The sequence below is a fragment of the Balaenoptera musculus genome, chromosome 2, assembly GCF_009873245.2.
Source record: "Balaenoptera musculus isolate JJ_BM4_2016_0621 chromosome 2, mBalMus1.pri.v3, whole genome shotgun sequence".
Classification (NCBI taxonomy): Eukaryota; Metazoa; Chordata; class Mammalia; order Artiodactyla; family Balaenopteridae; genus Balaenoptera; species Balaenoptera musculus.
This window is the reverse complement of record NC_045786.1, coordinates 8095307-8112350: the sequence shown is the minus strand read 5'-3', so window position 1 is coordinate 8112350 and position 17044 is coordinate 8095307. Positions and strand designations below refer to the sequence as shown.

Here is a 17044-nt window from a genome sequence, read left to right as displayed (position 1 = left end):
AAACAATGATAGATATTTTTTGAAGCTGAACAAAACCAGGGTCTATGATTCCAATTCCTGCTCTGATTTCTCTGCCACTGATATGTTCTTAGTTTGGGGATAAATGGATTGATTTCCTGTGTGTTAACTGACATATAGATGGTCAACGGCAATGACAGTGATGACCTATGGGAGGGGGTCGGGGGTTACTGAGCCCTTAGAGGGAAGACAGAGCCAAGGGATCGTTTTTCTTTCTTCACATCTATGAAGGCGTAACTTGAAAACAACAAACTGTTTTCTATCCCCTCTGATGACAAAATCAGTCTTAATTGTAGCAAGAGTTCTCTAGGTTATATTATAGTTAACTCCTTCCATGTAGAAAGATTAGTTAATGGCAGTTGTGGAATTTCCTCTTCTAGAGATTTGTAACAATAGGTTAGATCTACATCTGGCCTCGAATGCCTTAGGCGTGGTGCACAAAGAAACAGAATGAACAAAAATAGCACTCACACACACACACACACGAATACCACGGTGTGCCCCAGTCCTCACTCGTAGATTTTAATAGAGGTTTTAAAATAGTTTATATTCTCACCCACCCTTCAGCTGAATCAAAGTCTGAACGATATCAGTCACAGAAGAAACTTAGAAAGTTGGCCAAAAGTCATTTACCTGTACTAGGAGTTCCAGCTTCCGGTCATCAAGAAGATGTACTTGACATCGACGGCCTTCCGTCATCTAAGAAAAAAGACAAATGATGGTCACCAAGAGTCTAGCGGCCTTTCACAGGTTAGAGGGTCCCCAGTGCTGGATGTCACCAGGCACGTTCCTCTGGGCAAAACTTCTCCTGGGAGTTGGAGTCATATGAGGCCAAGATGAGCCAGGAATGGGTCATTCATTCATTCAACAATATTTATTGAGCATTTTCTGTGTGCCAAGCACTATTCTGAGAGCTGGGTGTATAGCAGCACACAAGACTAGGTCCCTGCCCTCATGGAGCTTACATTCTTACGGGGGAGATGTAAAATAAATTAGCAAATGCGTATATAACATAATATCAGGTGGTGATAAATGTTCTTCATTCTTGAGTCATTCTTCCATTCAATAATTTTATCACCATGCATTAGGGACACAGTTCAGTATCTGGTCTCTGCACCTCTCGACTTATCCCCCTAACTGATCGCAGGGAGCAGACGACCACCCCGCTGGCAACGGCATTTGATTTCTGTGTTAATCATCCCCTCTCCTCATTTATGACTCTACTCCGTACAGAGCTTTCACTTATGTTACAGGAACCCTGGAGATAAGTGCTCACAGCTGAACTTGACCCCTGACCCTTGTGCCTTTCACCACTAACATATCTGTGTAATAGAAAGAGCATCTTGGCAGGAACTGGAAGACCCAAGTCAAATCTTAGCCCTGCCGATTATTGGCTGCAGGACTTTGAACAAGCCTCTGTTCATCTCTGCACCCCAGTCTCAGATACAAAAGCGAGTGGTCAGGCCCAATGGGGGTGCTGGTGAATGTTGAACAGTTGGCTTTCTGGAAGGAGAGAGTTTTACTTTGTAGCATTTGCTGGAGCCCTGGCATCACCCTCAAAGGAAATCCTCTGAAGAGCAAGCCTTCTGGTAGATGTCACAGCTGGACACCACTCTAACCAAAAAGTGTCTTGCCGCTCCAAGTATCTTCACCATCTCTGATTTCAAGCTACTGTCAGGACAACACTGAGTGTTTCTAACAGACAGATATAATACACACCACCTGCAGATAGAATGCCGCTGGGAGAGGGCATGCCCCTTCCCTGTACCTTCCCTGTGCATCTCTTCCACCTGGCTGTTCCTGAGTTTTGTCCTTTTATAATAAACCAGTAATCTAGTAAGTTCAAAACAAAACAAAACAAAACAAAAACCAATACACACACCTCAAGAGTGTAGATGCTAGCAAAGGACAGTAAAATAATTAGGAAGCGGATTGATTTATGTGGTTATTATAGTATTCATTACCCTTGTTTTTAATATAATTTATTTAACTGTATGTTTATATAATTTAGTGTTAATAATGCCTATGTTTTACAAGCGGAGCACAAAATTCCTGAAAATGTAACAACTGGTGCTCATGAGCTGCCCCAGTACAGCTGCCAGGACCAGAAGACCCAAGGACTCCTTTCGGTCCTTGGATTTTTATCTGACTGTAGCCCCCACTGAAGCCACCTTCTTCTTCCCCAGCTACCAGCCACTTCATGCAGATCCAAAGGAAGGATGCACATGGGCTGATTCCGGCCCTGCCTCACTACATGGGCATCAGAGTCCCTTCCTGGAAGCGCCTCCTCCAGGAAACACGCAGAAGGTGGCCTCTTCTCTTCTTGCCCAACCCGGCTCATTCCCTGATCATCGGCACGTGCAAAGCTGCGGCGTACTCCTACGAGAGGATTCTTTCTCCTTCCCCTGAAGAAGGCATCGAAGTCATATTATTGTTCACGCTTCCATCAAGTCATATTGTCACTCACAGTGATTCATAAGAATATGATGCAGCCGTAAAATAGAGGAAATCTTGCTATTGGTGACAACATGGATGGACTTGGAGGGCATTATGCTAAGTGAAATAAGTCAGACAGAAGAAGACAAATACTGTATGATCTCACTTATATGTGGAATCTAAAACAAACAAACAAAACCAAAAAACCATGAGCCCCTAGATACAGAGAACACACTGGTGGTTGCCAAAGACAGGGGATGGACATGGGGGGGTGTGAACTGGGGAAGACGGTCAAAAAGTACAGGCTTCCAGTTAAAATAAATAAGACTTGGGAATGTATTGTACAGCATGCTAACTATAATGAATAATACTGTGTCGTATATTTGAGAGTTGCTAAGACAGCAGATATTAAAAGTTCTCATCACAAGAAAAAAATTTTGTAACATATGTGGGGACAGATGTTAGCTAGACTTACTGTGGTGATCACTTCACAATATATACAGATATCGAATCATTATGTTGCATGCCTTAATATAATCTTATAAGTCAACTATATCTCAATTTAAAAAAAGAAAACAACTTTTACAAAGTAAATAAAAAACTTTGCTGGAAAAAAAAAATCCATCAGCTTCATCTCAATCATTGACCCCTCTAAGTTCAAAGAAAACTACTATAATTTTAAATACACTAAAATATATGCTTCCATACCAAAATGTATAAATTATTCTTTTAGCAAAAAAGTGCACCCAGGGCTTCCCTGGTGGCACAGTGGTTAAGAATCCGTCTGCCAATGCAGGGGACACGGGTTCGAGCCCTGGTCCAGGAAAATCCCACATGCCGCGGAGCAGCTAAGCCCATGCGCCACAACTACTGAGCCTGCGCTCTAGAGCCTGTGAGCCACAACTACTGCAGCCCACGTGCCACAACTACTGAAGCCTGAGCGCCTAGAGCCCGTGCTCTGCAACAAGAGAAGCCCCCACAATGAGAAGCCCGTGCACCGCATCGACGAGTAGCCCCCACTCACCGCAACTAGAGAAAGCCCACGCGCAGCAACGAAGACCCAACGCAGACAAAAAAAGAAAAAAAAAAGAAAAGTGCACCCAAAATGTTCAAGTTTCAATAGGGCAGCTGACAGCAACTGCACAGGTACTTTGGATAGCATTTTAGATATTCAGCACTTGAGTTCTCATTAGGAAGAACTCAAGATCAACAGAGAGGGAGTTCTAGAAAGGAGAGTGCTACAACCATCTGGCATATTATTTTGGAATTCCTTCAAAAACATTTATTAACAATTTGAGAAAATTCTCTGAAGTGTGGGGACAATTTTAAGGAATTTTTAGAAAGCAATTCTGCTTGTCCTGTGCATATTTAAAGCACAAAGTTTTGAACTTCCTTTTACTGTAAAAAGTTAAGGGTATAAACACGTTCTTGAGTTACTTATTCACGTTCTAATAAGCTGTATAAAAACCAAGGAAAATTGGTACCCAAGACATTACTGTATCAAATAAAGTTCTAATCACAGTCATAAAGAAGAGGTAGCCTATCATTTTCTCAAAGTATTTCCAAGCATGCAAAGTGTGACATGACCCCAAGTTCATACCCATACCTAAAAGTGTATCGTGCGATTCTCATTTTCATCTGAAACATACAATTCCCATTCCCTTAATCTCATCTTATCTGCTCAGCAGTTTAAAGAAGTAGCTATGCATCCAGATGTTAAGATCTACCCAAGGAGCTTCCAACTTCATTCTCCTCTTCAACAAAATCTCACTACTAAGCCCTGAGGAATTTATAAGCACACTCCCTATTCTAATAGGAAATTTACAAGCTGCCTCCCTTTTGGAAGGCAAACTGTCCCCGAGAAAAGTCAGCACAGAGAAGTGAGTCTAAACCGAAACTCAACCTTGAATCATCACGTCTTTGAAAGCACAACTTTCTTTTGACAGCACAGCTGTGACTTTTCTTCTCAAAAGGGAGACCTGTCTATTGTTCTGCACGGATGGGAGATCGGAGCAGCCTGTTCTCGTCATCAGTTCAGAAGAAGTTTGCCATCCTGGGTGTGTGCGGAGAAAGAGTGGCTGGACGTCTGCAGCTTCGTCTGGCTTCCTGGGCGTAGTGAAATTTTCTTCTGAATACTAACAACCGTAAACAAATACTGCTTTCCTTGTTCTTGTTTTCAGCTGCTCAGGCACAAACTGGAGGGCCGGCATCACCCTCAAAGGAGATGCTTTTGGAGAACAAGGCTTCTTGCAGATGCCAGCTGGCTACTGCTCCAGCCATAAATCGACTTGTTACGGTACAATTCCATACCAAGCAGAAGCCCGCCAAGTGCACTGTGACCCCAAAGGATACACAGAAACGTGTTACTTTGAAAGTCAGGTGTCCACCCCACTTATCCAACTTCGCTGTTAAGACACACACCGAATCACGAAAACTACATATAAACATGGAAATGCATTTGTAACGTGAGCTTAAGTGAACATAGTAGAATATGAGACGTGTACTATAAAGGCAGCCAATAAAATTGTCGTGAACATGTACAGGAATGAAGAGGCAAAAATAAGACAGTTGATGTGCTAGGTTGATAGGCTTATGGGTGGTCCCCTATCCCCACCCCTACCCAAATATGACTTCACATCTTTTTTCTTTTTCAGTTAAAAAATGTAAAAAACGAGGGCTTCCCTGGTGGCGCAGTAGTTGAGAATCTGCCTGCCAATGCAGGGGACACGGGTTCGAGCCCTGGTCCGGGAAGATCCCACATGCCGCGGAGCAACTGGGCCCGTGAGCCACAACTACTGAGCCTGCGCGTCTGGAGCCTGTGCTCCGCAACGAGAGAGGCCACGATAGTGAGAGGCGCGCGCACCGCGATGAAGAGTGGCCCCCACTTGCCGCAACTAGAGAAAGCCCTCGCACAGAAACAGAGACCCAACACAGCCATAAATAAATTTTTTTTAAAAAATGTAAAAAAAGAAACTTAATCTAGAAAAATGAAGGACACTTTGAGGTCAGCCATAGGAAATGGAGCTCGAGAAGCTTCCTTCTCAGCAAATTCTTCTTAGATTGCCTAGATCTTAACATCTCAAATCAAACTAATTAATTTACAAATGAGAATTATGATTGTCCACAGATATGAGAAATCTCAAGACCGAAAGTCTCACACCTTCTCTCCCTGCGGGAGGAATTCATGGGAGACCGACTGTGCTTCCCAGAAGGGGTTCAGGGAGCACAGGATCCGAAAGGCGGGGATTATAAACACCTGTGCTTGAGGGCCTCCATCTACCGGAGCCTGACACACTCCTGATGGCGGAAGGGGGTTCTGTCCAAACATGACAGAGGAGGCCCCTCTGCAGGGCATTACCGAAAAACAAATAACCACCTAACCAGCAACGACAAACTCTCCCAAAGGGCGATTCTGAAGAGCTTTACATGGAGGGGTACAGGGTTCAGCGTGTGAAAATATGTTTTATTAGGAATGTTCTCTCTTCAAATTCAAAACTAAGTAAACCCCATTTCAATATGCTTCTTGTTATCACCTCTTTCTCTACCCATCACCCCCTCCTCTCTCTCCCTCTTTGAGTCACTTCTTGGATGTCCGCTCTCCCCTTTTTCTTGCCCCTTGTCAAATGTATCATCTACTATGGTATATACATGCGGAGGAAGTACTCTGAAGAAAGAACCCTAGTTCCCCTGTTCATAATAATTTCAGAGAAAACTAATGCAATTGTGCAAATGATAACAGGGTAACAGGTAATAAACTTAGAAAAACATACGATTTCAAAAACTAAAAAACTAAAATACATTCAATTAACACATGTTGCCATAATATTTCCTGAGACTCATTTATACTGGAACTGTTATCACTAAGACACTGGGGGCTGGGGTGAGGGTAGGGAGGGGGAGGAGAGCCACGTTACCACGTGCCTACTTGTTTACAGCTCTGCACAAGTTACCAAGTTGTGATTCAGATTCATTTTAGAGACAGTACTTCATGGGACAATAAAATAAGAAATATTAAAGACTCACTGGAATTGCACAAAACGAAGAATTCACATTTCCAAAGCACACTTTGGAGAATTGTCAGTCCTCCCCCAAACAACCCGAAATCCGACCCTTTAAAACGTTATCATCAAAGAGAAAATTCCGATTTCTGAAGTGTCCAAGCCAAGGCCCAAACCTAGGGACGTAAGTCTTAGAGCACGTCCTGTGAGCGCGGTCCATGAAGCCACGGAGCACCCCGAGGATGCCAGAAGTATGACAGCAGCACCTCACAATCTGCCCTCTGACCCAGGCCATTCTGTGGCTCGGAAGGAAATTCCAGAGACATGACTACAAGTTCCCAGGGAAACTCACTGTTGGGGCTTCTGCTGTTTGGGTCACCGCAGTGTGTCACATCCCTCTCTCCACTTCAGTTTCCTCTGCAGATAAATGAGGACCCAAGGACTCAACTAAGTACCAGAAAGTCACAGGATACCAGAATCGCAATCATTATGAAGCTGTCACATCCAGGAGACGAATAAATGCAACACATTCACAGTGGCCTCAAGAAAGTCAAGCCCACAGTAAATAACTACACAGATAGAAAGGATTTCAGGCAATTAAAAGTTGTTAAAAATATCCATCCGTCTGCTGCTCACACCTAACCTGTACCATGGACACACCAGATATAATATAATAAGTTATTATAGTGTGTATTTCATACATTATAATAAAAGTGCATGAGGGTCAAGAGGGAGGAGATACGGGGATATATGTATATGTATAGCTGATTCATTTTGTTATACAGCAGAAACTAACACACCATTGTAAAGCAATTATACTCCAATAAAGATGTTAAAAAAAAAAAAAGTTCATGAGGGGCCTCTGCCTATAACCTTTAAAAAAAGTTATAAAGGTATATTGTCCATTTTTACTATGATTTTTCCCTCTGTCTGATTTATCTCAAGCTTATTACCTTTTTTTTTGTCTCTAAGTGACATCATATTAAAATAAAGATGCTAATGGAAAGAAAGGAGATACCAAGTATTAGACAGCAGAAGTCTGATTCAGAGAGAATGACTTGGTCCCAGTTTTGCTCCATGACCTCTGGCAAGTTATTTCACCTCTGCCTTTATTATGAGTCTCCTGAGTTCAGAAGGACACACACAGGCATGTCCTTGAGGTTCTTGGCTGCTGAATACAGTCAGAACTGATAAAACCCAGATGAAAGTGACTAAATGTGTGGCCCTATTATAAACAAATTCACATGGCAATGCAATGTAATATAAGAACTGAAGGGACTTCCCTGGTGGCGCAGTGGATAAGACTCCGTGCTCCCAATGCAGGGGGCCCGGGTTCGATCCCAGGTTAGGGAACTAGATCCCACATGCATGCCACAACTAAGAGTTCGCATGCCACAACTAAGGAGCCCGCGAGCCACAACTAAGGAGCCTGCCTGCTGCAAATGAGACCTGGCACAAGCAAATAAATAAATAAATGAATAAATATTAAAAAAAAATGAATGGAAACAGCCTTGCATTCTTCAAAGCTTGACCCGCTGCAAGTGTGCACTTGATGAGGTCATGAGTGCGGCCAGTGTTTCACTGGAGGATCTTTGGAAAGCAGACTGAGGTGTGGCTACTGCCCGGGTCTCTCTGCCTCCAGCGAAAGGAAACTGGGTTTTCTCTGGTGACACAAGAAGAGGAGTCGTGGTGTTGTGTGGGTACTAAGGGCTTGGGGACAGTGGAGGGCTGCGTGGGCAGGTGCGTCACAGGGAAGATCAAATCTGACTCCATATTGGATCTGTCTCTTTTTCTTTAACCTTTGTATCCTATTGCTTTTCCTGCAAGTTAGTCACTGAAAGAATGTTGCCTACAGCCTACAATACACAGGATACCCCATTCTCAAGGCTCTGACCTTTAAAGGTATAACTTTTCCACTCCTAAGAGATAAAAAGTTACAGAACAGAAAATAACATTTGTCTTTTTTTCCCAAATCCATTAATTGCATTATGTTTTCAGTTTTATTTTTTTATATAGCAGGTTCTTATTATTATCTATTTTATATATATTAGTGTATACATGTCAATCCCAATCTCCCAATTCATCACACCACCACCCCCCCGCCCCGCCCCGCCACTTTCCTCCCTTGGTGTCCATACGTTTGTTCTCTACATCTGTGTCTCTATTTCTGCCCTGCAAACCGGTTCATCTGTACCATTTTTCTAGGTTCCACATACATGTGTTAATATACGATATTTGTTTTTCTCTTTCTGACTTACTTCACTCTGTATGACAGTCTCTAGATCCATCCACGTCTCTACAAATGACCCAATTTCGTTCCTTTTTATGGCTGAGTAATATTCCATTGTATATGTGTACCACATCTTCTTTATCCATTCGTCTGTCAATGGGCATTTAGGTTGCTTCTATGACCTGGCTATTGTAAATAGTGCTGCAGTGAACATTGGGGTGCATGTGTCTTTTTGAATTATGGTTTTCTCTGGGTATATGCCCAGGAGTGGGATTGCTGGGTCATAACAACATTTGTCTTGTTGGAGGTTTATAGGAACATTGTGACCAGACCTATGGGGACAGCTGCAAGAATGAAGGATTCCGACAGCAAGAAGTCTGCAACAACCAACCACACCCCTTCCCCTTTTAGTATAAAAGAAGCCTGAATTCCAACCTGGGCAAGCTGGTTCTTTGGGACACGAGTGCATCATCTTCTCGACCTGCTGGCTTTCTGAATAAAGTCGCTATCCATTACCCCAGCAACTCATCTTTTGATTTACTGGCCTGTCATGCAGCAAGCAGCATGAGCTTGGACCCGGTAACAGGTGGACCGTTTTAGTCCCCGACTCTGCCACCCTGCAGACCACTGCTGTGTGTGATCAAGCCACAAGTCCTACTGGACCATCATTCCTCTCCAGATGGGACTGCAGGGGAGAGGGTCAAAAAACATTAATAATCGGTCTCCGGGCCTAAAGTTGAGAAGACAAGGGATAGACTCAGATAGGTCGGAGGAGAGGACAGACAGGGAGCTCCACTGATGGGCTCGTGTGACGCCAGTGGAGAGGAACTCCTACCCAGGGCTCCGCTGTGGGATGTGGGGAAGGAGGGGACTCTTCTCCCCTTCCAACAAGACACTGCAATCTGAGGACAAGCTATAGACATGGAGTCGGACAGGTGCGTCTCAGATACAGAAGGTCAAGGCCCAAGTGGGGAATTTCAGCCCAGGGCCAGAGTGTGACAGATGATTGCTCTCCCCCATCTGAGAGCCAACCCTCTGACTAAATGGTCAGGAGGAAAGGGACACTGCGAGAGCCACATGCAGGGGCCCTGGTTATGCACCACGGACACCACCTTGGCGACCACAGAGCAGTGAAGCCACTGCCGTTCAGTTAACGGAAGTTAACAGGAGTTAACGGAAGTGCAGGTGAGGCCTCCAGCCCCTGGAAGGCAGCAGAGCTTTTCTGAATTACATTCTGACCAGCTGGACACTGGAAGAACGATAACCTGATTGTCCTTTCTCCTGCCACTGCCAGAGCATCTTCCGAAGACAGGATTTTCTTGACCACCCTTTTGAGTATATTAGCAAGATCTCAATCCATTATTCTACCCAAAACACACATATTAACCCATATTCACCTCATTCACAGCACATCTACAGGCAAGCTTTTGCTTTCTACCCAGGCCTAGGGTCCCACAAAGCTTTGGTTCTGCAACCAGAAGAACTAAAGTCTCTGAAGATCCGTGGAGACTCCATGCTACTTGACATTCCATTACTATTGTTATTATTATTTGGAGAGGGATGGGCAAAGGGAATAGAGCTTTCTCATAGGTGAAGGGGAGTTGGGAGTTTCGACCAGAGAGGGAGTCTCAGGCAGCCTGGATAGAGGCCGGCCGGAAACAGAAGGTAGGAATGTCTAGCCAGCAGAATCCTGAGCAGATCTGGATGGAAGGCCTTGGGGAATAAAGGCCTGAGGAGGAGATTCCCGACGTGGTTATAAAACATCCCTCGTTGATTAGCACCGTGGCTACCATTTGTGAGAGATGAGTATCTGAACGCTGGATAACGAGCCCTCTGAGATCTGGCCTCACCTCACCACATCTGGTTTTTTCAAATGCTCTCCTTCCCCAGGCCCCATCCCTGCAATTCCAAGACCAGTCCAAGTCCAGGACTCACCTGCCCTGGACTTCTGAGTTCTGTTTCCCTGAGGGCCACCCTTACCTCAGGGCCTGGCCCATGCTGTCTCTTTTGCCTGGAAACACTTTCTCTTCCCTCATGTACACAAAGGACCATCCCTGCCAGCCTGGTCCAGGCCACGCACCAAGCCAGGGCCTGGAGACACAGCGGTGACCAAAGGAAGCACCATCTTGATTCTCAGAGGTCACTGGCTTGAGGGGAAGACGGACATGACTTTCACTCATTCTTGCAGACTCAGCTGTATTGATACACATGCTTTCTCCTCCCCGTGGGGGGATTTTCCCACCCCTGGCCGGCAGCTACAATGCCAGGCCTGGAGCCTTCCCTCCTGTCCTCCCCAGGTCACTGCGCCGGGGTTTACAGAGGATGGGAGGAGGGCTCTGGGGCCTGACCACCTGGGTTCGTGTCTTATCCCAGCTTCGCTGGGGGCTAGCTGGGTGTAACCCCCCACAAGCACTTTGCCAATTTGTGCCTCACTCCCCAGTCTATGAAATGGAGACCATCCTTGTGCCAACCTCGTGGGGCTGCTGAAAGGAATACCTAAGTTAACACACATAGAGTGTGCATGGCACAGAGTGAGCTCAATATTACCTTTAGAAGTCTCTAGTCAGGGGACTTCCCTGGTGGTGCAGTGGTTAAGAATCCACCTGCCAATGCAGGGGACACGGGTTTGAGCCCTGGTCCGGGAAGATCCCACATGCCACGGAGCAACTAAGCCCGTGAGCCACAACTACTGAGCCTGCGCTCTAGAGCCCGCGAGCCGCAACTACTGAGCCCACGTGCTGCAACTACTGAAGCCCACGTGCCTAGAGCCCATGCTCCGCAACAAGAGAAGCCACCGCAATGAGAAGCCCGCGCACCGTGATTAAGAGTAGCCCCTGCTCACCGCAACTAGAGAAAGCCCGCGCGCAGCAACGAAGACCCAACGCAGCCAAAAAAAAAAAAAAAAAAAAGTCTCTAGTCAGGGAAGGTGACACTCCTCTGAGCAGCAGTGTCAGGGAGACAAGAGACTACGTGTCCTGCCCTGCAGGGCGGAACCCGGTTTTCATCAACTGCTGCCACGCCCCCACCTCCACACCTGCAGGACGGCCTGGGTGAGGCTGCAGCTTTCGGCCACTCATGCCAGGCTGTCTGCCGCTGTGGCCGGATGGGCGAGGACAATGGCCTGGGCGGGCAACATCTGGGTGGCTGTCCCCAGCGCTGAGCAAGTACCAGGTCTTCACAGAGCAGAGTCCACGGGGCCCTGGTGCCGGGTAAAGGGGCTACTCCACCCAGACAGAGCACCTGGAGGTCCGGCCCTCCCCCAAACAGCAATGGCTGCTTTTCATCCCACGCTCCCTGCCAGCGTCCACAGAGAGCTGGTGGAAGGCATGCCGGAGCCAGACGAGGAATGGAGGTTTAGGGGTGCCAGCGTCACGTGTAAGATGACGATGGTGGCGACCACAAGAACTGCCAGGCCACATACACACTCTGTCACTGGAGGAGGAGACGAAGGCCTCTTGCTGGCAAGGAGGCCTCGCCTGTTTCTCTTGGCAGATTCAGGGTGTTATTCTTACTGACAACTGTTCACGACACAGGTGTCTGTGCAGACGTCCTTCAAGGCTGGCTGAGAAGGTATAAACTCTGAAGAAACAAAACATACAAAGAAGCAGCAAGAACCCTTCTAAACCATCCGACATCCCGCTGTTCTCCTTGAAGGGAGGAAAGAAGAAGGAAAATGACACCTGGGCTTTGGCACATGGAGTTCTGGCTTCAGTATCTCAGTGATAGAGTTTTGGTTGAAATGGAGATGCTTTTTCCAAAGGAAAAGGCAAATATCTACACTTTCTTTTGTTCTGATGACTGTACTTGGAATTTTTATAGAAAAGGAGGACTGATGGGGTAGTCTGACGGGGACCCCAGACTCAAGGAAAATGGTTTTTAAAAGTCCAAAAAAAAGATAAGGTTGACTCTGTGGATCGAAAAGAATATTTTTTGTATGAGATCGAAACTTTAACACATAAACTTTAAAGATAAAAACAACACAATAAAAATAAAATTGAATGAGAAAGTGAAGATCGTGACATCCAAAGAACACAAAGTATCCGCATAGAGGATTCCCAAAGGTGACTAGATTGTAGTATAATATATACAACGTGTCAGGGGCATAGAGTACATTATACATATTCTGTATCGATACATAGATGAGAAAGTGTCACAAGTTTAGAGGAACAGAGGTGGAACACTGAAGCTGAGATTTAAAATACGGGAAGTCCAGGGACAATGAAAGAGCCTTTAAAGATACGTTCCAAGCAAGAAGAGCAAGGAAAGGAAAGTTTTCGTTGTTTGGTGCTAATGGATTTTTGTTAAAAGATGAGCTGCTGGACCACTCAGTTTAATCTTCTCAACCAAGAAGGGAAACGGTAGGACTAACGACTAAAAGAATATAAACTAACTGCACCTCTTTCCCTGGAAAAAATCTCAGGTGGTTCATACAGCTAAATATTAAAAATAGATAGGTTTATCAGGTCTTTCTAAGCATAAAAGCAATGGATGAGCCAAAAAGGGAAAATGTATAGATTTGATTACATTTTTAAATAATTTTACTCCATAAATCACCATCAGTAAAAGAAAAGGCAAATGCAAACTTGGGGGGGAGGAGACAACAACTATAATGAAGGCTTACTATGTTAAAGATAAAATTATTTAATTCGTAGATGACTACAAGTTAAGTAGAAGACTACTAATAGCCTACAGGAAATAAAACTAAGATGCAAATGGCTAAAAAGTTCATCTTGTTTGACAGTAATTTCTCCTCTAGAAAAGATCTATCCATCTTTCTAGTAATCCAGAGAGTAATCTAGTGACCGCCCCTCATGAAATAAGAGAAATGGGTTTAAAGGATTATACATAGTAGTGTCCATCATAGTGTGTATTCATTCTGCAAATGTTTATGGTACATAGTTATGTGCCTGGTATTTTACTAGATATATAACGATGAACACAATTTTGTTCCTATACTTAACGAGCTTCTATGTCCAACAGAAGAAATACCCAAGTAAACAGGAGATTACAGTGTAATCTGTGTGACCATGGGGTGGGCATAAGATGCAATGAGGCAGAGGGTCAGGGGGACCCTCACTCATATCTGGAGGATGGGTGAGTGCTCAGGTGAGGAAGTGATATCTGAAGACAGGACGTCGGCAGAGACAACCTGACGTAAGAAGAGCTGGATGGGAGAGAACGTGGCATGTTCTGGAAACATCAGCCAGGCAGTAGAGCTGGGGCACAGGGTGGTGGGTGGGCGTGGAGCAGTGAGAAATACAGCTGGAGAACCCTACTTATGACAACAGGAAGAAGGAGCAACTTATATCAACGGTCTGAGGATGGCTAAACCATTGATGAAATAGTTAAGTATCCACTGGACCACGTTTCCAAATCAATTTAATCCTAACTGGTGTAAAAATGAGGGGAGCCTGGAAAGAGGGTTCTAATTGCAGGTGTTGAGGCTCACTGCCTTAGAAAACACACAAGCAGTTGGTAAATTATAAAGAGATACTAAACATAAGCTCTCCATATCCATATTACCCCCCAACGATTTGTAACCAGACACAGAAAGTGTGCTGACCAAATGTGTAGATGACAAGAGGTTTGTTTAGATGGTAGCTTCCACGTCTACCAGTTGGGGGTCATATTGTTTATGGTTCCAGGTCCTGTTCTTAGTTCACGTGTTAGAAGTACAGCATCCTGAATAATGAAATCAAGAGGTCTCCTACACTCTACTAAGATTAAACTATTTCTGGAAATTTGTGTTTAATTCTGGGTACCATATTTTCAGGTAGGACATGAAAGAAAGCGGAGCAAGACCAAAGAAGGGTAGTCAGACTGGGTAAAGATATGGAAACTATGTCTTCTCGGGGCTGATGGAAAAGCTGCATGCTGGCTTCAGTGAGAGGGACCCTATCATCTATCCCCCATGCAAGACACCTCTGCGAGTGAAAAGGGAGGCTAGCATGGATTCCACGGGGGTACCAGGTATAAACTGGACTGTCCTGGGAAGGCCTGGACGTGGGGACTTGCTAATTTGATGATCTAAGGCTAATCTGATGATTAGGTTTGATAACTGAATGAGAAGGGAGAACTTTGCTTTGGCGGGCAGAAACGGGATCAATGAGTAGAAGTTTCAAAAGACACATCAGATTTCAATAGAAGGGAGAACTTTCTAACAAGCATCACTGTTCAAAATGGAACAAGTTGCCCCACCACCACTGCAAGTAATCAGGAAGGGCCAGAAGACCGTCAGCCTGCGATGCTGTAGAAAGGGTTACTGGACTCTGGGGGAAGGTGGATGGACACATTCTAAGGTATGAGCCATGGATATATGTGCACACCTATAAACAAGAATTCCCCCCAAAAATAGATTCATTCTAATAACTCATGTATTTACTTAAAATGCTTCCTGCTACAATATTACACGTACTTTGATGAAACAAAGAGTCACCACATCCACTGACTGCTTCAGAAGACTTTAAGAAAATCACACTACAGATGGTAGGCACAAACACATTATTCTACTTTTTCCCTTACCAATTTCCTTTGTATAAACGTGCAATCAAAAGTCCTCTAAGGGCTTCCCTGGTGGCGCAGTGGTTAAGAATCTGCCTGCCAACGCAGGGGACACGGGTTCGAGCCCTGGTCCGGGAAGATCCCACATGCCGCGGAGCAACTAAGCCCGTGAGCCACAACTACTGAGCCTGCGCGTCTGGAGCCTGTGCTCCGCAACGGGAGAGGCCACGACAGTGAGAGGCCCACGCACCGCGATGAAGAGTGGCCCCCGCTCTCCACAGCTGGAGAAAGCCCTCGCACAGAAGCGAAGACCCAACACAGCCAAAAATAAATAAATAAATAAATAAACTTTAAAAAAAAAGTCCTCTATTTAGGGACTTCCCTGGTGGTGCAGTGGTGAAGAATCCGCCTGCCAATGCAGGGCACACGGGTTTGATTCCTGGTCCGGGAAGATCCCACATGGCACGAAGCGGCTAAGCCTGTGTACCACAACTACTGAGCCTGCGCTCTAGAGCCCGTAAGCCACAACTACTGAGCCTGCATGCCACAACTACTGAAGCCTGTGTGCCTAGAGCCCGTGCTCTGCAACAAGAAAAGCCACTGCAATGAGAAGCCAACGAAGAGGAGCCCCCACTCGTCACAACTAGAGAAAGCCCACGTGCAGCAACGAAGACCCAACACAGCCAAATAAATAAATAAATAAATAAATTTATTTTTTTAAAAAAGTCCTCTATTTAAAACGCAATGCTCATTGCAGCACTATTTACAATAGCCAGGACATGGAAGCAACCTAAATGTCCATCAACAGAGGAATGGATAAAGAAGATGTGGTACATATACAATGGAATATTACTCAGCCATAAAAAAAATGAAATAATGCCATTTGCAGCAACATGGATGGACTCAGAGATTGTCATACTGAGTGAAGTAAGTCAGAGAAAGACAAATATCATATGATATCACTTATATGTGGAATCTAAAAAAAAGGGTACAAATGAACTTATCTACAAAACAGAAATAGAGTTACAGATGTAGAAAACAAACTTATGGTTACCAGGGGGTAAAGGTGGGGGAGGGATAAATTGGGAGACTGGCATTGACATATACACACTGCTATATATAAAATACATAAGCAACAAGGACCTACTGTATAGCACAGGGAACTCGGCTCAATACTCTGTAATGGCCTATATGGGAAAAGAATCGAAAAAAGAGTGGATATACGTATGTGTATAACTGATTCACATTGCTGTACACCTGAAACTAACACAACACTGTAAATCAACTATACCTCAATAAAAATTAAAAGAAAAACACACACACACAAAACTGCAATGCTGTGTGGGGTGGTTATATGTTTCTGTAGTTGGTTTGCTCTTCATGTAATTGACAACCAAAAACCAATGACATTTTCTTGGTAACATGAATCTGCCTATTTTATTCCAATGTCTAATTCAATCTGTCATTTTAAATTAATTTTTTATTTTTGCTTATGTTGTGCTCAGTGGGATGAGACAACACTATTTATAGCCATGGGTCTTATTAAGCAATAAGTTACCACATTTTTATTGTAAATTATTTTGTTGATCTTAAATTATATATATGTGTGTGTGTATATATATATATGATTGAAATAGAATGACATGACTATCCTAACAGGCACTCAATAAATATTTGTACATGCATTAATATACATTCAAATAACATATATTCTTATATATCATTTCAAGGGCAATTCCAAACTATAGGTACTATAGAACTTGATTTGCATTTAATGAGCTATGTTTTAATTTGCCTATTCTGTAGAAACATACCCCCAAACCCAGGCTCAGAAACACATGCATTCTTTGTGGTTTATATT

At 44.4% G+C, this 17044-nt stretch overlaps 1 protein-coding gene across 9 annotated transcripts in view; it reads right to left on the bottom strand.

The window, feature by feature from the left end:
- FRMD4A (FERM domain containing 4A) overlaps nt 1–17044 on the bottom strand; it is a 468321-nt gene that overhangs the window by 195989 nt on the left and 255288 nt on the right. For all 9 annotated transcript variants that reach the window (XR_005018889.1, XR_005018890.1, XR_005018891.1 and 6 more), the window contains exon 2: nt 652–717. Coding sequence is in view for 6 of the 9 variants with exons in the window: in XM_036844689.1 (XP_036700584.1) it covers nt 652–717 (66 nt within the window). In the remaining 3 variants the exon portion in view is untranslated. The remainder of the gene's footprint in view (nt 1–651; nt 718–17044) is intronic.